Below are 18904 nucleotides of genomic sequence, written 5' to 3'. Positions count from 1 at the left end.
CTGCCCCTGCCCAACAGCCTGTAGCCACCACTACTGGGATACCTTGGGCCAAGCAACTAACTAGGTGGGGACACAGCCCTGCCCACCAGCAGACAGGCTGCCTTAAGACCCCCAGAGCCCACAGCCACTCCTGGACACAGCCCTGCCCATCAGAAGGCCCAGGACCTGGACCCACACACCAGAGCTCAAGCACTAAACCTGGAGCCCAGAAGGCCTTGTAGCCAGAGACCCCAGGATGCAGCTATACCACCAGTGAGCAGGCACCAGCCACCAGAAAGCCTGCTCTAGCCTTGGGACCAGCTTCACCCACCAGAGGGCAGACACTAGTCACAGGACAACCACAGCCCACAACCTGGGGACCCAGTGGACCAGCACCAACCTTGTGACCAGCTGGAACCTGAACCTACATTCTGGACCCAACATCCAGCTGTGTTAGGAACTGGACCCACCCATCAGCAATCTGAAATCAGCTCTGGGGCCCCTGGGCCCTGCAGCCAGACCTGAGGACCCAGTTCTGCCCAATAGTAAGCTGGCACTAGCCCCAAGACCTGGGTTCACCCACCAGTGGACAGGCATCAATCCCAGGATCTCCTGGACCCTAACCCCACCCACCAGTGAACAAGCACTAACAGTGGGGACCCCTGGGGTTCTGCAGCCCACCACCTCATGATCCAGTTCCACCAACCAGTAGCTGGCAGCCTCCTTAAAAGGCAGAGCCTGGCAACCAACTGGACTGGGAGCCAACAAAGCCTACCAAGCCACCCACAGTAGTCAACCCACCACAAAGAAGGTCCTATGCAACCCACATAGGGAATGACTCTAGAGTATATAGCTCAGGTGATGAGAGGGGAGTGTGCTACTAGGATGCATAGGACATCTCCTACAAAGGCCACTTTTCCAAGGTCAGGAAACATAAACTACCAGATACAAAGAAATAAAAACATGTTAGGCAAAATGAAACAACAGAGGAAATGTTCCAAACAAAAGAACAAGATAAAACCCCAGAAAACTAAGTGAAGTGGAAATAGGAAATCTACCCAAGAAAGAGTTCAGGGTAATGATCATAAAGGTGATCAAAGAACTGGGGAGAAGAATGGATGCACAGAGAGAGAAGTTAGATATTTTTTAACAGAGTTGGAAAATATAAATAACAACCAGAGGTGAGGAATACAATAATGAAATGAAAAATACACTAGAAGGAACCAATATTAGATTAAATGATACAGAGGAATGAATCAGCAATCTGGAAGACAGAGTAGTGGAAATCACTGATGCTGAGCAGAAAAAAAGAAGGAAAAGAAATGAGGACAGTCTAAGAAACTTCTGGGAAAACATCAAGCATACTAACATTTGCATTTTGGGGTCCCAGAAGGAGAAGAGAGAAAGGGGCCAAAAACACATTTGAAGACATAATAGCTGAAAACTTCCCTAACCTGGGAAAGAAAACAGACATACAAGTCTAGGAAGTACAGAGAGTCCCAAGTATGGTCAACTCAAAGAGAACCACAAGACACATTGTAATTAAGATGCCAAAACATAAAAGTAGAGAATATTAAAAGCAATAAGGGATAAAAACATAAAAAACACAAACACATGGAGGCTAAACAATACATTCTTAAATAACCAAGAGATCACTGAAGAAATCAAAGAGGAAATCAAAAAATACCTAGAGACAAATGACAATGAAAACACCATGATCCAAAACCTACAGGATGCGGCAAAAGCGGTTCAAACAGGGAAGTTTATAGCTATACAAGCCTACCTCAAGAAATAAAAAAATTTTCAAATAAACTATCTGTCCTTACACCTAAAGGAACTAGAGAAAGAAGAACAAATAAAACCCAAAGTTAACAGAAGGAAAGAAATCATAAAGGTCAAAGCAGAAATAAATGAAATAAAAAGGAAGAAAACAATAGCCAAGATCAATAAAACTAAAAGCTGGTTCTTTGAGAAGATAAAATTGATAAACCATTAGCCCGACTCATCAAGGAAAAGAGGGAGAGGACTCAAATCAATAAAATTAGACATGAAAAAGGAGAAGTTACAACAGACACTGCAGAAATACAAAGCATCCTAAGAGACTACTACAAGCAACTCTATGCCAATAAAATTGACAACCTGGAGGAAATGGACAAATTCTTAGAAAGGTATAACCTTCCAAGACTGAACCAGGAAAAAAGAGAAAATATGAACAGACCAATCACAAGTAATGAAATTGAAACTGTGATTAAAAATCTTTGAACAAGAAAACTCCAGGACCAGATGTCTTCACAGGTGAATTCTATCAAACATTTAGAGAAGAGCTAACACCCATCCTTCTCAAACTCTTCCAAAAAATTGCAGAAGAAGGAACACTCCCAAACTCATTCTATGAGGCCACCATCACCCTGATACCAAAACCAGACAAGGATACTACAAAAAAAATTACAGACCAATATCACTGATGAATATAGATGCAAAAATCCTCAACAAAATACTAGCAAACAGAATCCAACAACACATTAAAAGGATCATACACCATGATCATGTGGGATTTATCCCAGGGATGCAAGCATTCTTCAATATACGAAAATCAATCAATGCGATACACCATATTAACAAATTGAAGAAGAAAAACCATATGATCATCTCAGTAGATGCAGAAAAAGCTTTTGACAAAATTCAACACCGATTTATGATAAAAAATCTCCAGAAAGTGAGCATAGAGGGAACCTGCCTCAGCATAATAAAGGCCATATATGACAAACCCACAGCAAACATCATTCTCAATGGTGAAAAACTGAAAGCATTTCCTCTAAGATCAGGAACAAGACAAGGATGTCCACTCTCACCACTATTATTCAACATAGTTTTGGAACTCCTAACCATGGCAATCAGAGAAGAAGAAGAAATAAAAGGAATACAAACTGGAAAAGAAGAAGTAAAACTGTCACTGTCTGCAGATGACATGATACTATACATGGAGAATCCTAAAGATGCCACCAGAAAACTACTAGAGCTAATCAATGAATTTGAAAAAGTTGCAGGATACAAAATTAATGCACAGAAATCTCTTGCATTCCTCTCCAATAATAATGAAAAATGTGAAAGAGAAATTAAGGAAACACTCCCATTTACCATTGCAACAAAAAAATAAAATACCCAGGAATAAACCAACCTAGGGAGACAAAGACCTGTATGCAGAAAACTATAAGACACTGATGAAAGAAATTAAAGATGATACCAAAAGGTGGAGAGATATACCATGTTCTTGGATTGGAAGAATCAATATTGTGAGAATGTGTATACACCCAAAGCAATCTACAGATTCAATGCAATCCCTATCAGATTACCAATAGCATTTTTTAAAGAACTAGAACAAAAATATTAAAATTTGTATGGAGACAGGAAAGACCCCAAATAGCCAAAGTGGTCTTGAAGGAAAAACACGGAGCTGGAGGAATCAGACTCTCTGAGTTAAGACTATATTACAAAGCAACAGTAATAAAGACAGTACGGTACTGGCACAAAAACAGAACTATAGGTCAATGGAACAGGATAGAAAGCCCAGAGATAAACCCATGCACCTATGGTCAACTAATCTATGACAAAGGAGGCAAGGATATACAATGGAGAAAAGACAGTCTGTTCAGTAAGTGGTGCTGGGAAAACTGGACAGCTACATGTAAAAGAATGAAATTAGAACACTCCCTTACCATACACAAAAATAAACTCAAAATGGATTAGAGACCTAAATGTAAGACCGGACACTATAAAATTCTTAGAGGAAAACATAGGAAGAACATTGTTTGACATAAATCATAGCAAGATCTTTTTTGATCCACCTCCTAGAATAATGGAAATAAAAATAAACAAATGGGACCTAATGAAACTTAAAAGGTTCTGCACAGCAAAGGAAACCATAAACAAAATGAAAAGACAACCCCACAGAATGGGAGAAAATATTTGAAGACAAAGCGACCGACAAGGAATTAATCTCCAAAATATACAAAGAGTGCATGAAGCTAAATATTAAAAAAAACCATCATAAAATGGGCAGAAGAGCTAAATAGACATTTCTCCAAAGAAGACATATATATGGTGAAAAAGCACATGAAAAATGCTCAACATTGCTAATTACTAGAGAAATGCAAATCAAAACTACAATGAGGTATCACCACACACAGTCAGAATGGCCATCATCAAAAAGTCTACAAACAATAAAATCTGGGGAGGGTGTGGAGAACAGGGAACCTTCCTACACTGCTTGTGGGAATGTAAATTGGTACAACCACTATGGAGAACAGTATGGAGGTTCCTTAAAAAACTAAAAATAGAATTACCATATGATCCAGCAATCCCACTCTTGGGCATATATCCAGAAAAAACCATAATTTGAGAAAGATAAATGCACCCCAATATTCATTGCAGCACTATTTACAATAGCCAAGTCATTAAAGCAACATATGTGTCCATCGACAGAGGAATGGACAAAGAAGATGTGGTACATACATATAATAGAATATTACTCAGCCATAAAAAATGAAATAATTCCATTTGCAGCAACATGTGTGAACCTAGAGATTATCATACTAAGTGAAGTAAGTCAGAGGAAAGACAAATATCATATGATGTCACTTTTATATGGAATCTTAAAAAGTGATACAAATGAACTTATTTACAAAACAGAAACAGACTCACAGACTTTGAAAACAAACTTATGGTTACAAAAGGGAAAAGGTAATGGGAGGGATTAAATTAGGAGTTTAGGATTAACATATACACACTACTATATATAAAATAAATAGTCAATAAGGACCTTCTGTATAGCACATGGAACTCTACTCAATATTCTATAATAACCTATATGGGAAAAGAATCTGAAAAAGAATGGAAGTATGTATATGTATAAATAAATCACTTTGCTGCACACCTGAAACTAACACAATATTGTATATCAACTATACTCCAATATAAAATAAAAATTAAATTAAAGAAACCCCTGTGGAGAATATGCATATATATATATATGTATATATGTACTTGTACGCTTGTACAAGTATTCCTGTAACATAGATTATTAGATATAGAATTCTTGAATCAGAGTTCTGAATATTTAAAAAGTTGATAAATCCTTAAAATTTTCAGTCTAAACTCACCCAAACGTATTTTAAAAATGTATATTTTTATAAAATCTATTTACTATTTACCCATAGTGTGGAAGAAAAATGTGTAATTCTCATTTTATTGCACATTTTATAATTAGATGTTTTATCTAGTTTTGTATGTTCATTGGTCATATTTTCTCTGGATTGTCAATTCATACTGTTTAGATATTTTGCACTGGATTGCTTATTTTCTTATTGATATGTTTTTTACTTATAATGTATATTATCCATTTGTCTTTGACGCATATTGCAAATATTTTCTGTGGTGTGTAATTTCTCAGTGTCTTTTTGCAGGCACTTTGACATTTACAATTTCAGTTTTTAAGTAGTCAAATTTGTTAGTATTTTTATTTGTGAATTCTTCTGTAATGTCATAATATGAAAGGTCTTTCCAATTATAAAGATATTATCACATATTTTCTTTTTATAATTTAGCATTATAATTTTTATGTTTAAATATTTAATTCATCTAGAATTATATTTGGTATAAGGAATCTAATTTTATTTTTTATTTCTATTTTTCCTGTGAAACCTGGTGTTGCCTTCAAATCAGTCTTCTGTTAAACACCACTTACCCTACAGATTTGAAATGCCAATTTTATTATGCATTTATGCCTCATGTTAACTGGGTTCAGTTTCTAGGCTATCCCCTTCCCTCATCTATCTCCACAAGATCTATATTGTTTTGGTTACTGTAGCTTTAATCGCCAACACATATATAATTTACTTATCTTATGTTTATTGGCGGTCTTCCCTAAAGGAATAGAAGTTACAAAAGAAAATGATCTTTCAGTTTTTCTACTAATATGTCCCTCCCAAGTATTTAGAACAGTATGTAGCTATAGTGGGCATTCAATAAATATTGATATTTATTGAATAGATGTTTGCATATTTGCAATATCAGGTCTTCTCAACCAGGAATGTTATATCTATTCATTAATTTTATTTTCTCTAATTGGTCTACTAAAGTCTTTCATCTCTTCTTCAGTCAATTTTAGAAGTTTGTTTATTCCTAGGAAAGCATTCATTTTTTCTAGATTTTCTAATTTATTGGCAAAGTCTTCCCATTTTAATGTTTAAATTTCTTATGTATCTGTAATCATATTCTCTTGCTTATTTGTAATATTGTTTATGTCCCACTCCTTGCTAGTTTGGCTTGCAAGATATCATTTTTTTTTGAATTTTTTGTTTTCCTTTCCTTTGAAAAAAACTCTTTGATTTATCAAATCTACTTTCTTTTTTATTTAATTCCTTAATTTCTGCTTTTGTCATTAATGATTCCTCACTTCTGCTTTTTGTTTGTAATGTTGGTATTCTGTTGCCTGCTTCTTGAGTTAAATAACTAGTTCATTTATTTTCAGTTTTTGTTGTTTTCTAAGCATTTAAAACTATGAAAAACATAATGCTATGAATTTTTCTCTGCATAGCTTTAGCTACGTCCCACAGGCTTTTATATATAGTGTTCTTATTCTCATTATTTAAAAAAATAATTCCTAATTTTCGTCTTAACTTTGTATTTAATCCAAAATTCATTTAATAATGTTTTTAATGAGCAGTGTGATAAGAAAATAGTAGTATGTTGACACTGTTATTAAAGTATTCTGATCCTAAAAAAAATGGTATTTCTGATTTAAGAGCTTGATTAGAATATAATTTATGGCAAGTTGTGAAAATGTCACTTAATTATTCATATTCCAAATGTAAGATGCAAACTCACAAAGAGCTCTGAACCTCCCTAACTCTTTGAATTCACCTTCCTCCTTTCAGCCAGTCCTTTCTAAGTGCTGTTTTTGAAAATTAAAGAAAGTATACTCCTAGGGGCTGTACACAAAGAGTGTCGTATCTGGAAAGGAAGTTATGAAACCAACTGGTCCAACTGTTCATTTTATACATATGGTTATAGAACCAAAGAGGTTAAGAGACTTATTGTCTATGAACCTCTGCGACTTAGGCATAATACTCTATTAAGGGGAGAAAGTTAATTATTTTGTATAAAGTGAACCTGAAGAGGTGCTGTCTCCCTCCCACCACCATTTCTTCATCCCAATTGCATTAACCTACTATGGCTGCCATAGGAAAACACCACAGATTAAGTGGCTTAAGCAATAGAAATTTATTTTCTCACAATTCTGGAGTCTAGAAGTCCAAGATCAAGGTGTCATCAAGGTTGGTTTCTGATGAAGACTCTCTTGCTGGCTTGAATACAGTGGCCACCTTCTCACTTTGTCCTCACATAGCCTTTCCTCTTTGTACATGCAGAGAGAGAAAGAGCTCTCTGGTGTATCTTCCTCCCCTGATAAAGACATCTGTCATATTGGATTAGGGCCCCATCCTTCTGACCTCATTTAACCTTAATTACCTCCTTAAAGACGCTACCTTCAAATACAGTAACAATGAGAGTTAGGGCTTCAACATATGCATTTTAAGGGAACATAATTCAGTCCATAATACAATGCTTCCTAATAATACCATTCCTGTCATTCTCATCCTCATTATTATTTAATGCACTAATTCCAGCTCTTTCTTCTATGTTAATAATGTGATTATAAAAGTGATAGAGTGGGGCTTCCCTGGTGGTGCAGTGGTTGAGATTCCGCCTGCTGATGCAGGGGACACGGGTTCGTGCCCCAGTCCAGGAAGATCCCACATGCCACAGAGCAGCTGGGCTCATGAGCCATGGCCGCTGAGCCTGCGCGTCCGGAGCCTGTGCTCCACAGCGGGAGAGGCCACAACAGTGAGAGGCTTGTGTACCGCAAAAAAAAAAAAAAAATGTGATAGAGTGAATGTGAGGAAAAAGGTATGCAGAAAAACAAAAACAAAAAAAACACTCTGCTACGAAGTGGGAGAGAAGCTCTCAACCATCTTGTAATGTTATGGGTTTGTGCCTGAATTTTCTCAAAGTATATAAATAATCACTATGAAAGAAATTATTTTGGTTAATAGTGCACTTAAATAAAAGAGCATGAATTTATGTCAACATAGAATAACACAAACTTTTCTCTCTTTTTTCCAGATTATTATGGAAATATTGTGGTAAAAATGGAAAATAATGTAATGTTTTATTTCAAGATTAATATTAAAGATGCAGTAAAGCTGCATTTATGGACAAATAGCACAACAAAATCATTAATTTCCTTGAATACATCTGGTAAAATGTATCTCATACATGTTTTTGAAAATGGCACAATACATCCACAGGAATATCCCTTAAAACTGGAAGCACAAAGTATAGCTTTCAAAACAAAAGAAAAATGCCCCTACATGGCATTTCATAATGATATTTTTCGTGTTTCTTATCTTTTGGACAAGGGACAAAACCTGTCAGTTTGGGCTCAAATAGTCTATCCAGAAAATATTGGGCTGTATATTATTGTGGAATCATATGGCCCAAAAATATTGGAAGAGAAAAATCAGGTTCACTATGAAATTGCCTCAGGATACTGCACTAAAACCATGGTAAGTTAATATTTTAAAATTCTTTCATTCGATTTTAATAAATATAAAATTATAATATTAACATTTAAAAGAATGGATTTCCCTCCAAATTTAGCTTTGAAAATGTTGAGAAATATGTAAATTTTTAATGAATAATGATATGAGCAACAATTTTTACTTTCAATATCCAGGGCCTCTTTGCCACTTAAAAACACATTCCTGTAGAATTCTTTGTCAATTGTATTGTTCACTTCCTTTTTTTATATCGTGCATGACTGCTCTGTAGAGTTCTATCTGCTATCTATTGCACTATAACACCATCCCTAAACCTAATGCCTTCAAACAACAAGTTCTGTGGATCAACAATTTGGGTTACGAGTAGATGGGCTGTTCTGCTGGTTTCATCTGGGTTTATTCATGAGGCTGTTGTCATCTGGTGGCTTGCCTGGGACAGGATAATGTAAGATGGCTTCATTCACATGTCAAATGTTTGGTGCAAGTACTGGCTTGTTAGTATAAGGGGCCTCAGCTGGAGCACTTGTCTCTGCTCCATGTGTCCTATATCCTCCAGGCTAGACCTGGCTTCTTCACATGGCAATCTCAGGGAAGCATTCCAAGATGGTGAAGGCAGAAGCCACAAGGCCTAGGTTTGGCTACATTCTATTTGTCAAAGCAATTCACAAGGCCAGCCCAGATTAATATGATAGGGAAATAGACTGCACTTCTTAAGAGAACAGCAAACTTACACTGTAAAGGGACCTACATACAGGAATGGGAGGAATTACTGCAGCCATCTTTGTAAACAATCTACCACAATAGACATAAATATACTGTGTATATTATTTTGTATACTACTTTCCTAGGTAATATTATAGCATAAGCATTTTTACATGTTACTGTAATTTCTTCCCAAATATTGTATATTCTATTCCCCACTCTCCTTTTCTAGGCTCAGCTTTCTTAAGCATAAACAATAGTGGGCCTCTTAATTGATACAGTGGAATGGAAGTGTTCACTTAATTCCAAAATAAGTTAAAGTGAAGAGTCATTTAAAAAAGGAAAGTGCTATATGTGAAACATTCTACTTTAACTTAAATAGATGAAGGTACATTCATTAGTCAATCTTTTAATATAGGACCACAGACTTTGCTTTGAAATTAGTCCACTGATTGGAATTCCTCATCTCCTTTCTTGCATAGTCTTATTCATAAGACATCATCTCTTAGTTCGCATTTCAGTTTCTTTAAAATAGCCAGGGGTGGGGGGGGGGACTTAAAGACAGTGGCAAAACAACCAAAGGTCTAGATTTTTATAATTTTTTCCCCAGCCTTTTAGTGTTATCTTGCTCATACCTAGCTCAGTAATTTCTTCTGTGACTTGCTTTATCAAAACTTTCCAAAGCGGTTCCAAACTTAGTTTTCAGGGAAAGAGTGACTCTATTTTTACACTGGTATTTAACCAGTCCATAATATTTAGTTTAATTCCACAATTACAATAATAATGCAATCTGGCATAAACAGGTTTTGAAACAAATAAAGCTGCTTTAGATTTATATACAATTACATGGATAGACCTTAAAACATAGTCTTGAATGAAAAATAGTGTTGAATAAGAAACTGAGACCTATCAAATGTTACTACGTAACATTTATTAAAATTACAAACAACTACACACAAATCACAAGCAAAAAAGAGTATTGTTCATTTTATAAGAATACAAAGATAGCCAAGGACATATATCAAACAAGTAAAGCATCATACTTGCTTGATATATGTTCTGGGTGCCTATTATGAGGGAAGGGAATGGGGGAAGAAGATACAGGGGAAAAGTAAAATACAATAAACAAGACTGGATTGAGCATGTTTCAAGAAACAAGGAGTATATTTAACTCACTTTTCTGAAGCTGAGGTACTCCCTCCTTCCAGAACAAAAACAAACATTTACACTTTTCTTCAGCACAGCGCAACTTTCTTTGATTATCTAGCTCCAATATCTGCATACACCCTCATAGGTTTTCTTTCCAAGAATTGCATGTATAATGTATATTTGTCCACTTGCAATTCAACCCTTCACAATACTAGTTACCAATCAAAATATACAAAGGACTATGAAACATTAAAATTTTCATGTTTTAGCATATTTTTTATTTCTGTTAATATATTCTTCAGCTCTGTTTGGTTCTTGTTTATATTTTCTAACTCTTTATTAAACTTCTCACTTTGTTCATCCATTCTTCTCCTGAGTTCACTGAGCATCTTTGTGATCATTACCTTGAATGTTTATTGGGTAGATTGCTTACCTCCATTTCACTTAGTTTTTCTTCTTGGGTTTTAGCCTGTTCCTTCATTTGAAACATATTCCTTAGTCACATCATTTTGCCTAATTCTCTGTGTTTATATGTATGTGTTAAGTACATTTGTTACATTTCCCAATCTTGGAGAAGTGGCCTTATGTAGGAAATGTCCTATGGGGACCAGCAGTACACTCCCCGCTTGTCACCCAAGCTGTATGATCTAGGGTTGCCACTGTGTGGGCTGAGTGGGCCCTTTTGTTGTGGTGGGGCTGCCTGTGAGTATACTGGTAGGTGGGGGCTGGCCCCCACCTGGTTGGTTGCCAGGTCCTTCTTCTCACTGAGGCTGCTTGTGGACAGGGCCAGGTCCTGACATATTTGGCTGTACTGTCCAGGGAGTCCCAAGGCTGATGCCATCCTGCTGGTGGTGGGGCTGGGTCCCATGATGGCTGGCTGGGAGGGGGTGGCTGTGGATGGTGCCATCCACTGGTGGCTGGTAAGCCCCCAGAATAGGCTAGAGGGAGAATTCCAGAAGAGCGCTTGCCAGCACCAATGTCCTTGTGGTAGAACCAGCTCCCCAAAATGGCTGCCACCAGAGTCTATGTTCCCAGAGGGAATCCCAGTTGCTTCCTGCCCCTCCAGGAGTCTCTTCAAGTTCAGCAAATGGGTCTGACCCTAGTTCCTTTTAAATTACTGCCTCTGTGCTAGGACTAGGAATGTGTGAGATTTTGTGCATGCCCTTTAAGAGCAGAGTCACAATCTTTGCTGGCCTTCAAAGCCAGCCGTTCTGGGAACTCTTCTTCCTGGTGCAGAACACTCAGCTGGGGACCCCAATGTAGGGACACACCCCCTCCTTGGGGAGAACCTCTGCAATAGTGATTATCTTCCATTTTTTGGTTGCTGATTCAGGGATGTAGGTCTTGACTATACTGAATCTCCATTCTTCTTACCCCTCCCATTGTGGTTCCTTCTTTGGTTGTGGAAAATCTTTTCTGCCAGTTTTCAGGTCATTATCATCAATAGTTGCACTGTAAATAGTTGTAATTTTTGTGTGCCTATGAAAGGAGGTGAGCTTAGGGTCTTTCTACTCCACCATCTTGTGCACTCTCCCAAATTTGCATTTTTAAATAAACTATTGGCTCTATCGTTTACTAGCTGATGACAATGAGCAAGTTTTTGAGTCTTTGATGTTGTTGCTGCTGCTGCTGCTGATGATGATAGTATTTACTTTACTTATGAGGATTAAATGAGTTAATATATGTAAAGGGCTTAGAAGAGCACCTGGCACATAATAAGCACTATATATATATGTGTTACTACTACAACTGTCACCACTTCTGCTGTTTCTACTACTACTACCACCACCACAATATTTCATCATTTCTAAGGCACAGTTTTCTAGGTTTTTTTTAACATTTAACATCTTTGAAATTGGGATGAGTCTTACATATGATAGCATCTTAGATTTGATGAACTATAGTGGTATTAGAATGTTATAATTTTTGGCCACTATGGTGCTAAGCTTCATAAGTAATCATTAATTTTTGAAGAAAAAACTGAGTATAACCCCCATACACAAAAGTAGATAACTAATTTTTTAAAGTTTTTAATGCTATTAGCTGGTTTCACAATGATATTTATACCAAAAGTTAGTTTTGAAATTTTGAAAATTATTTCTGAATCTTTTTTTTTCTGAATATCTTAATTGACCTAAATTCTTTTTTTAATATTGAGGTATAATTGATATGTAACATTTTATTGGTTTCAGTTGTACAAGATAATGATTCAATATTTGTATATTTTATAAAATGATCACCACATTAAGTCTAGTTAAGATCCATCACCACACATAATTACAAATTTTTTTGTGTGATGAGAATTTTAAGATCTACTACTTTAGCAACTTTCAAATTGCAATATTATTCACTATAGTTACCATGTTGTACACTATATTCTCATGACATTTATTTTTTAACTGCAAATTTGTACCTGTAACCACCTTTTTCCATTTCACCCATTCCCCACTCCTGGCAATGATCAATCTGTTCTCTGTATCTATGAGGTCATGGGGGTATTGGTTTGGGGTTTTTTTGTTTTGTTTTGTTTTGTTTTGTTGCAGTACGCGGGCCTCTCAATGTTGTGGCCTCTCCCATTGCGGAGCACAGGCTCCGGACGTGCAGGCTCAGCAGCCATGGCTCCGGCCCAGCCGCTCCACAGCATGTGGGATCTTCCCGGACCGGGGCACGAACCCGTGTCCCCTGCATCGGCAGGCAGACTCTCAACCACTGTGCCACCAGGGAAGCCCTGGTTTTGGTTTTGATTCCACATATAAATGAGATCATATGATATTTGTCTTTCACTGTCTGACTTACTTCACTAAGCATAATGCCCTTTAGGTCCATCAGTGTTGTCACAAATGGCAGGATTTCCTTCTCTTTTATAGCTGAAAAATATTCCATTGTATATATACTTACCACATCTTCTTTATCTATTTATCCATTGATGGATACTTAGGTTGCTTCCATGTCTCTGCTATTATAAACAATGCTGCAGTGAACATGGAGGTGCATATAGTTTTTCAAATTAGTGTTTTTGCTTCCTTTGGATAAATACTCAGAAGTGGAATTGCTGGATCATATGGTAGTTCTATTTTTAATGTTTTGAGGAACCTGCATACTGTTTTCCATAGTAGCTGCCCCAGTTTACATTTCCACCAACAATTCATGGTTCCCTTTTCTCCAAATCCTCATTACAAGATAACACTTCTTATCTCTTGTCCTTTTGATAATAGTCATTTAACAGCTGTGAGGTGACATCTAATTGTGGTTTTGATTTGCATTCCTGTGATGTTGTACCTGTTTTCATGTGTCTGTTGGCCATATGTATGTTTCCTTCGGAAGAATGTTTATTCAGATCCTCTGCACATTTTTAAATCAGATTTTTTGTTTTCTTGCTCTTGAGTTGTTGGAGTTCCTTATATATTTTGGATATTAACCTCTTATTAGATGTATGGTTTGTAACTATTTTCTCCCAATCACTAGGTTTTCTTTTCATTTTGTTGATAGTTTTCTTTGTTGTGCATAAGATTTTTAGTTTGATGCAGTTCCTCTTGTTTATTTTTACTTTTGTTGCCTTTGCTTTTGGTATCAAATCCAAAAACTTTTGCCAAGACCAATTCCAAGGAGCTTACCACCTATGTTTTCTTTTAGGAGTTTCAGGGTATCAGATCTTACATTCAAGTCTATAATATCATTTTGAGTTGATTTTTGTATATGGTGTGAGATAGAGGTTCAGTTTCATTCTTTTGCAGGTGGCTATTCATTTTTCCCAACACGATTTACTGAAGAAACTGTCCTTTCCTCATTGTATATTCTTGGCTTCTTTGTAATAAATTCATCAACTACATATGCATGGGTTTTACTTCTGGATTTTCTATTCTGTGCCACTAATCAATTGGTCTGTTTTTAATGCCTATGCTATACTGTATTGATTACCACAGCTTTGTAATGTAGTTTGATTCCAGCTTTGTTCCTCTTTCTCAAGACCATTTTGACTATTCAGGGTCTTTTGTGGTTCCATACAAACTTTAGGATTGTTTATTCTATTACTATGAAAAATGCCATTGGAATTTTGATAGAGATTGCATTAAATCTGTATATAGCTTGGGTAGTATGGACATTTTAACAATATTAATTCCTCCAATCCATGAACATGTAGAATTTTTCCATTTATTTATGTCTTCAATTTCTTTCTTCAATATTGTATAGTTTAAATTGTATGGGTCTTTCACCTCCTGAGTTAAATTTATTCCTATGTATTTTATTCTTTTTTGTGCAACTGTAAATGGAATTGTTTTCTTAATTTCTCTTTCTGGCAGTTCCTTATTAGTGCATAGAAATGCAACAGATTTTTATATATTGATCTTGTATCCAGCACCTTTAATGATTTGTTTTTTGGTGGAGTCTTTAGGGTTTTTTACATATAATATCATGTCATCTGTAAGTAGTGACAGTTTTACTTCTTCCTTTTTAATTTGGATGCCTTTTATTTCTTTTTCTTGCCTAATTGTTCTGTCTAGAACTTGAATAAAAGTGGTGACTGTGGACATTATCGTCTTGGTCCTTATCTTAGAGGAAAACTTCCAGCTTTTCACCATTGAGTATGTTGTTAGGTATAGGGTTGTCATATATGGCCTTTATTATGTTGAGGTATTTTCCTCTCTACACACTTTGTTGAGAGTTTTTATCATAAATGGATGTTGAATCTTGTCAAGTGCTTTTCTGCATCTATTGAGATGATCATATTATATTTATCTTTCATTTTGTTAATGTGCTATATCACATTGATTGATTTGTGCATGTTGAACTATCTGTGCATCCCTGGAATAAATTCCACTTGATCATGATGTATAATCCTTTTAATGTATTGTTGAATTTATCTTCCCAAATTTTGTTGAGAATTTTTGCATCTGTATTCGTCAGGAATATTGGCCTGTAATATCCTTTTCTGGTGGCATCTTTGTCTGGCTTTGGTATCAGGGTAATGCTGGCATTGTAAAATTAGTTTGGAAATGTTCCCTCTTCTATATTTTTGGAAGAATTTGAGAAGTATTGACATTAATTCTTCTTTAAATATTGGTATAATTCACTAGGGAAGCCATTCTGGTCATGGACCTAAGTTTTTCTGGAGGTTTTTGATTACTGATTCAGTCTCCTCATTAGTAATTTGTCTGTTCAGATTTTCTACTTCTCAGTGATTCAGCCTTGTAGGTTGCATGTTTCTAGGAATTCATCCATTTCTTCTAAGTTGTCCAATTTGTTGGCATATAATTTTTCATAGTAGTCTCTTATGATCATTTTTATGTCTGTAGTATCAATTGTAATGTCTTCTCTTTCATGTCTGTTTTTATTTATTTGAGTCCTCTCTTTTTTTTTGTCAGTGAGTCTAGCTAAATGTTTGTAAATATTATTTATATTTTAAAAAAAGCTCTTAGTTTCACTGATCTTTTCCATTGTTTTTTCAGTCTCTAATTATTTATTTCTGCTCTGATCTTTGGTATTTCCTTCCTTCTACTGACTTTGGGCTTTGTTTATTCTTCTTTTTCTAATTCTTCAAGGTGTAAAATTAGATTTTTTGTTAATATTTCTTATTTCTTGAAGTAGGCCATTTATCATTATGAGCTTCCCTCTTAGAACTGCTTTTGCTGCATCCCAAAAATTTTGGTGTGTTGGGTTTCCATTTTCATTTGTCTCAAAATATTTTTTGATTTCTTCTTTGACCCATTGTTCAGCAGATGTTTAATATCTAAATATTTGTGAATTTTCCAGTTTTCTTCTTATAATTGCTTTCTAGCTTCATACCACATGGTCAGAAAAGATGTTTAATATGATTTCAATCTTCTTAAATTTATTAGGACTTGTTTTGTGGCCTAACATATAATCTATCCTAGAGAGTATTTCATGTGCACTTGAGAGGAATATATATTCTGTTGCTTTTGGATGGAATGTTCTGGATATATCTGTTAAGTCATTCAGTATAATGTGTTGTTTAAGGCCAATGTTTCCTTATTGATTTTCTGTCTGGTTGATCTATTGATGAAAGTAGGGAATTAAAGTCCCCTACTATTATTGTATTGCTGTCTATTTCTCATTTTAGCTCTATCAATATTTGCTTTATATATGCAGGTGCTCCTATGTTGGGTGCATATGTGTTATATCATGTTGGATTGACCCCTTTATCATTATATAATGACCTTCTTTGTCTATATTATAGTTTTTGTTTTAAAGTCTATTTTGTCTGATAACTATAGCTACCCCAGTTTTCTTTTGATTTCCATTTTCATAAAATATTTTTTCCATCCCTTCAATTTCAGTCTGTCTGTAATTTTACATCTGAAGTGAATCTCTTGTAGACAGCATACAGAAGGGTTGTTTTCTTTTAGCCACTCTATGTCTTTTAATTAGAGAATTTAATCCATCTACATTTAAATTAGTTATTGATAGGTATGTACTTATTGCCATTTTGTTAATTGTTTCTGGCTGTTTTGTAGTTCTTCTGTGCTCCTTTTTTCTTCTCTGATCTCTTCCTTTCTGGTTTAATGACTTTTTTAGTGGTTTGCTTTGATTCATTTCTTTTATCTTATCTGTATCTCCTATAAGTTTTTCCTTTATGGTTACCGTATGGCTTACATAGAAAACATATTACTTATATTTATAATAGTCTATTTTAAGTTGATAACAACTTAAATTTGATCATAGTCTAAAGCTCTACATTTTTATTCCCCCTCCCATGTTTTACATTTTGATGTCACAATTTACATCCTTTTATCTTGTGTATCTATGAACAAATTATTGTAGGTATTTTTACTATTTTGTCTTTAACTTTCATACTAGCTTTATAAGTGATTAACTCACCATGTCCACATGTTAGATTATTCTGAATTTTACTATATATTTACCTTTACCACTTGGGTTTATACTTTCATATTTCCTGTTACTAACAGCACCCTTTCATTTCTACTTAAGAATTGCCTTTAATACTTCTTGTAAGGTGGGTTTAGTGTTGTTGAACTCCTTTAGCTTGTGCTTGTCTGGAAAACACTTTATCTCTCTTTCAACTCTGAAGGACAGTTTTTTACTTTGAGCACTTTGAATATATCATACCACTTCCTTCTGTCCACAAAGTTATTACTGAAAAATCTGCTGATAGTCTCATGTGTTTCCCTTTGTACAACAAGATGCTTTTAAGACTTTCTCATTGTCTTTAACTTTTGATATTTAATTACAATGTGTCTTGGTGTAGGTCTTTTGGAGTTTATCTTATTTGGAACTCTCTGAGCTTCCTGGATCTGGGTGTCTGTTTCCTTCCCCAGGTTAAGAAAGTCTTTTGTTTTTGTTTTTTTAAATTTTATTTATTTACTTATTTATTTTTGGCTGTTTTGGGTCTTTGTTTCTGTGTGAGGGCTTTCTCTAGTTGTAGCGAGCCAGCACCACTCTTCATCGCGGTGCACGGGCCTCTCATTATCACGGCCTCTCTTGTTGTGGAGCACAGGCTCCAGACACGCAGGCTCAGTAGTTGTGGCTCATGGGCCCAGTTGCTCCGCGACATGTGGGATCCTCCCAGACCAGGGCTCGAACCCGTGTCCCCTGCATTAGCAGGCAGATTCTCAACGACTGCACCACCAGGGAAGCCCAAGAAAGTTTTTTTAGTCATTGTTTCTTCAAACAATTTTTCTGCCCCTTTCTCACTCTCTTTTCATTCTGGGACTCCTATAATGCAAATGTTGGTCCACAAGATGTTCCATAAGTCCCTTAAGCTATCTTCACTTTGCTTTTTCCTGCTCTGTTTTTGGTGAGTTCCACTGCCCTGTCTTTGAGTTCACTCATTCTTTGTTCCACTTCATCTATTCTGCTGTTGAACTCCTCTATTGTATGTATCAGTTCAGTTAATGTATTCTTCAGCTCTGTGACTTCTATTTAATACTTTCTTATATTTTCTATCTCTTTGTTGAAATTCTCACTTTGTTCATTCATTCGTCTTCTGAGTTCAGTGAGCATCACTGCAACCGTTATTTTAAACTCTTTATCAGGTAAATTACTTATCACTATTTTATTAAGACCTTTTTTATTGATGTTATTTCATTCTTTCATTTAGAATATATTTCTGTTTCTTCATTTTCCTTGATTCTCTGCATTGGTTTCTATGCAGTAAATAAAACAACTACTTCTTCTAGTCTTGAAGGAGTCATTTTGTGTAGGAGATGAACCTTATCATTCAACACTGCCTGAGCTCTTGGTTGTCTCTCAAGACTTTGTGATTGTCCAAGCCGCCTACATTATTCTTAGTGGCTCCCAGCATTTTAGGGTGTGCTAAGACCTGTCAGTCTCTCAAAGTGGGGAGAGTATCTTAGCACGCAGATGCAAGTTGATTGGAAACCAGACACTAAGGGAACAGCTTTTAAACTATACAAATATACCTCTTTCAGTGAGTTGGCATTTCTGTCTGCTGCCTCAGTGCTGAGCCTTAGGCTGAT

General features: G+C 35.8%; 1 protein-coding gene across 1 annotated transcript in view; it reads left to right on the top strand.

The window, feature by feature from the left end:
• CATSPERE (catsper channel auxiliary subunit epsilon) overlaps positions 1-18904 on the top strand; it is a 241170-nt gene that overhangs the window by 141944 nt on the left and 80322 nt on the right. Inside the window, exon 11 of the mRNA XM_060142069.1 lies at positions 8161-8603. Coding sequence (XP_059998052.1) covers positions 8161-8603 — 443 coding nt within the window. The remainder of the gene's footprint in view (positions 1-8160; positions 8604-18904) is intronic.

This window comes from Lagenorhynchus albirostris, chromosome 2 (assembly GCF_949774975.1).
Source record: "Lagenorhynchus albirostris chromosome 2, mLagAlb1.1, whole genome shotgun sequence".
Taxonomy (NCBI): Eukaryota; Metazoa; Chordata; class Mammalia; order Artiodactyla; family Delphinidae; genus Lagenorhynchus; species Lagenorhynchus albirostris.
This window is presented reverse-complemented; position numbering and strand designations above follow the sequence as displayed.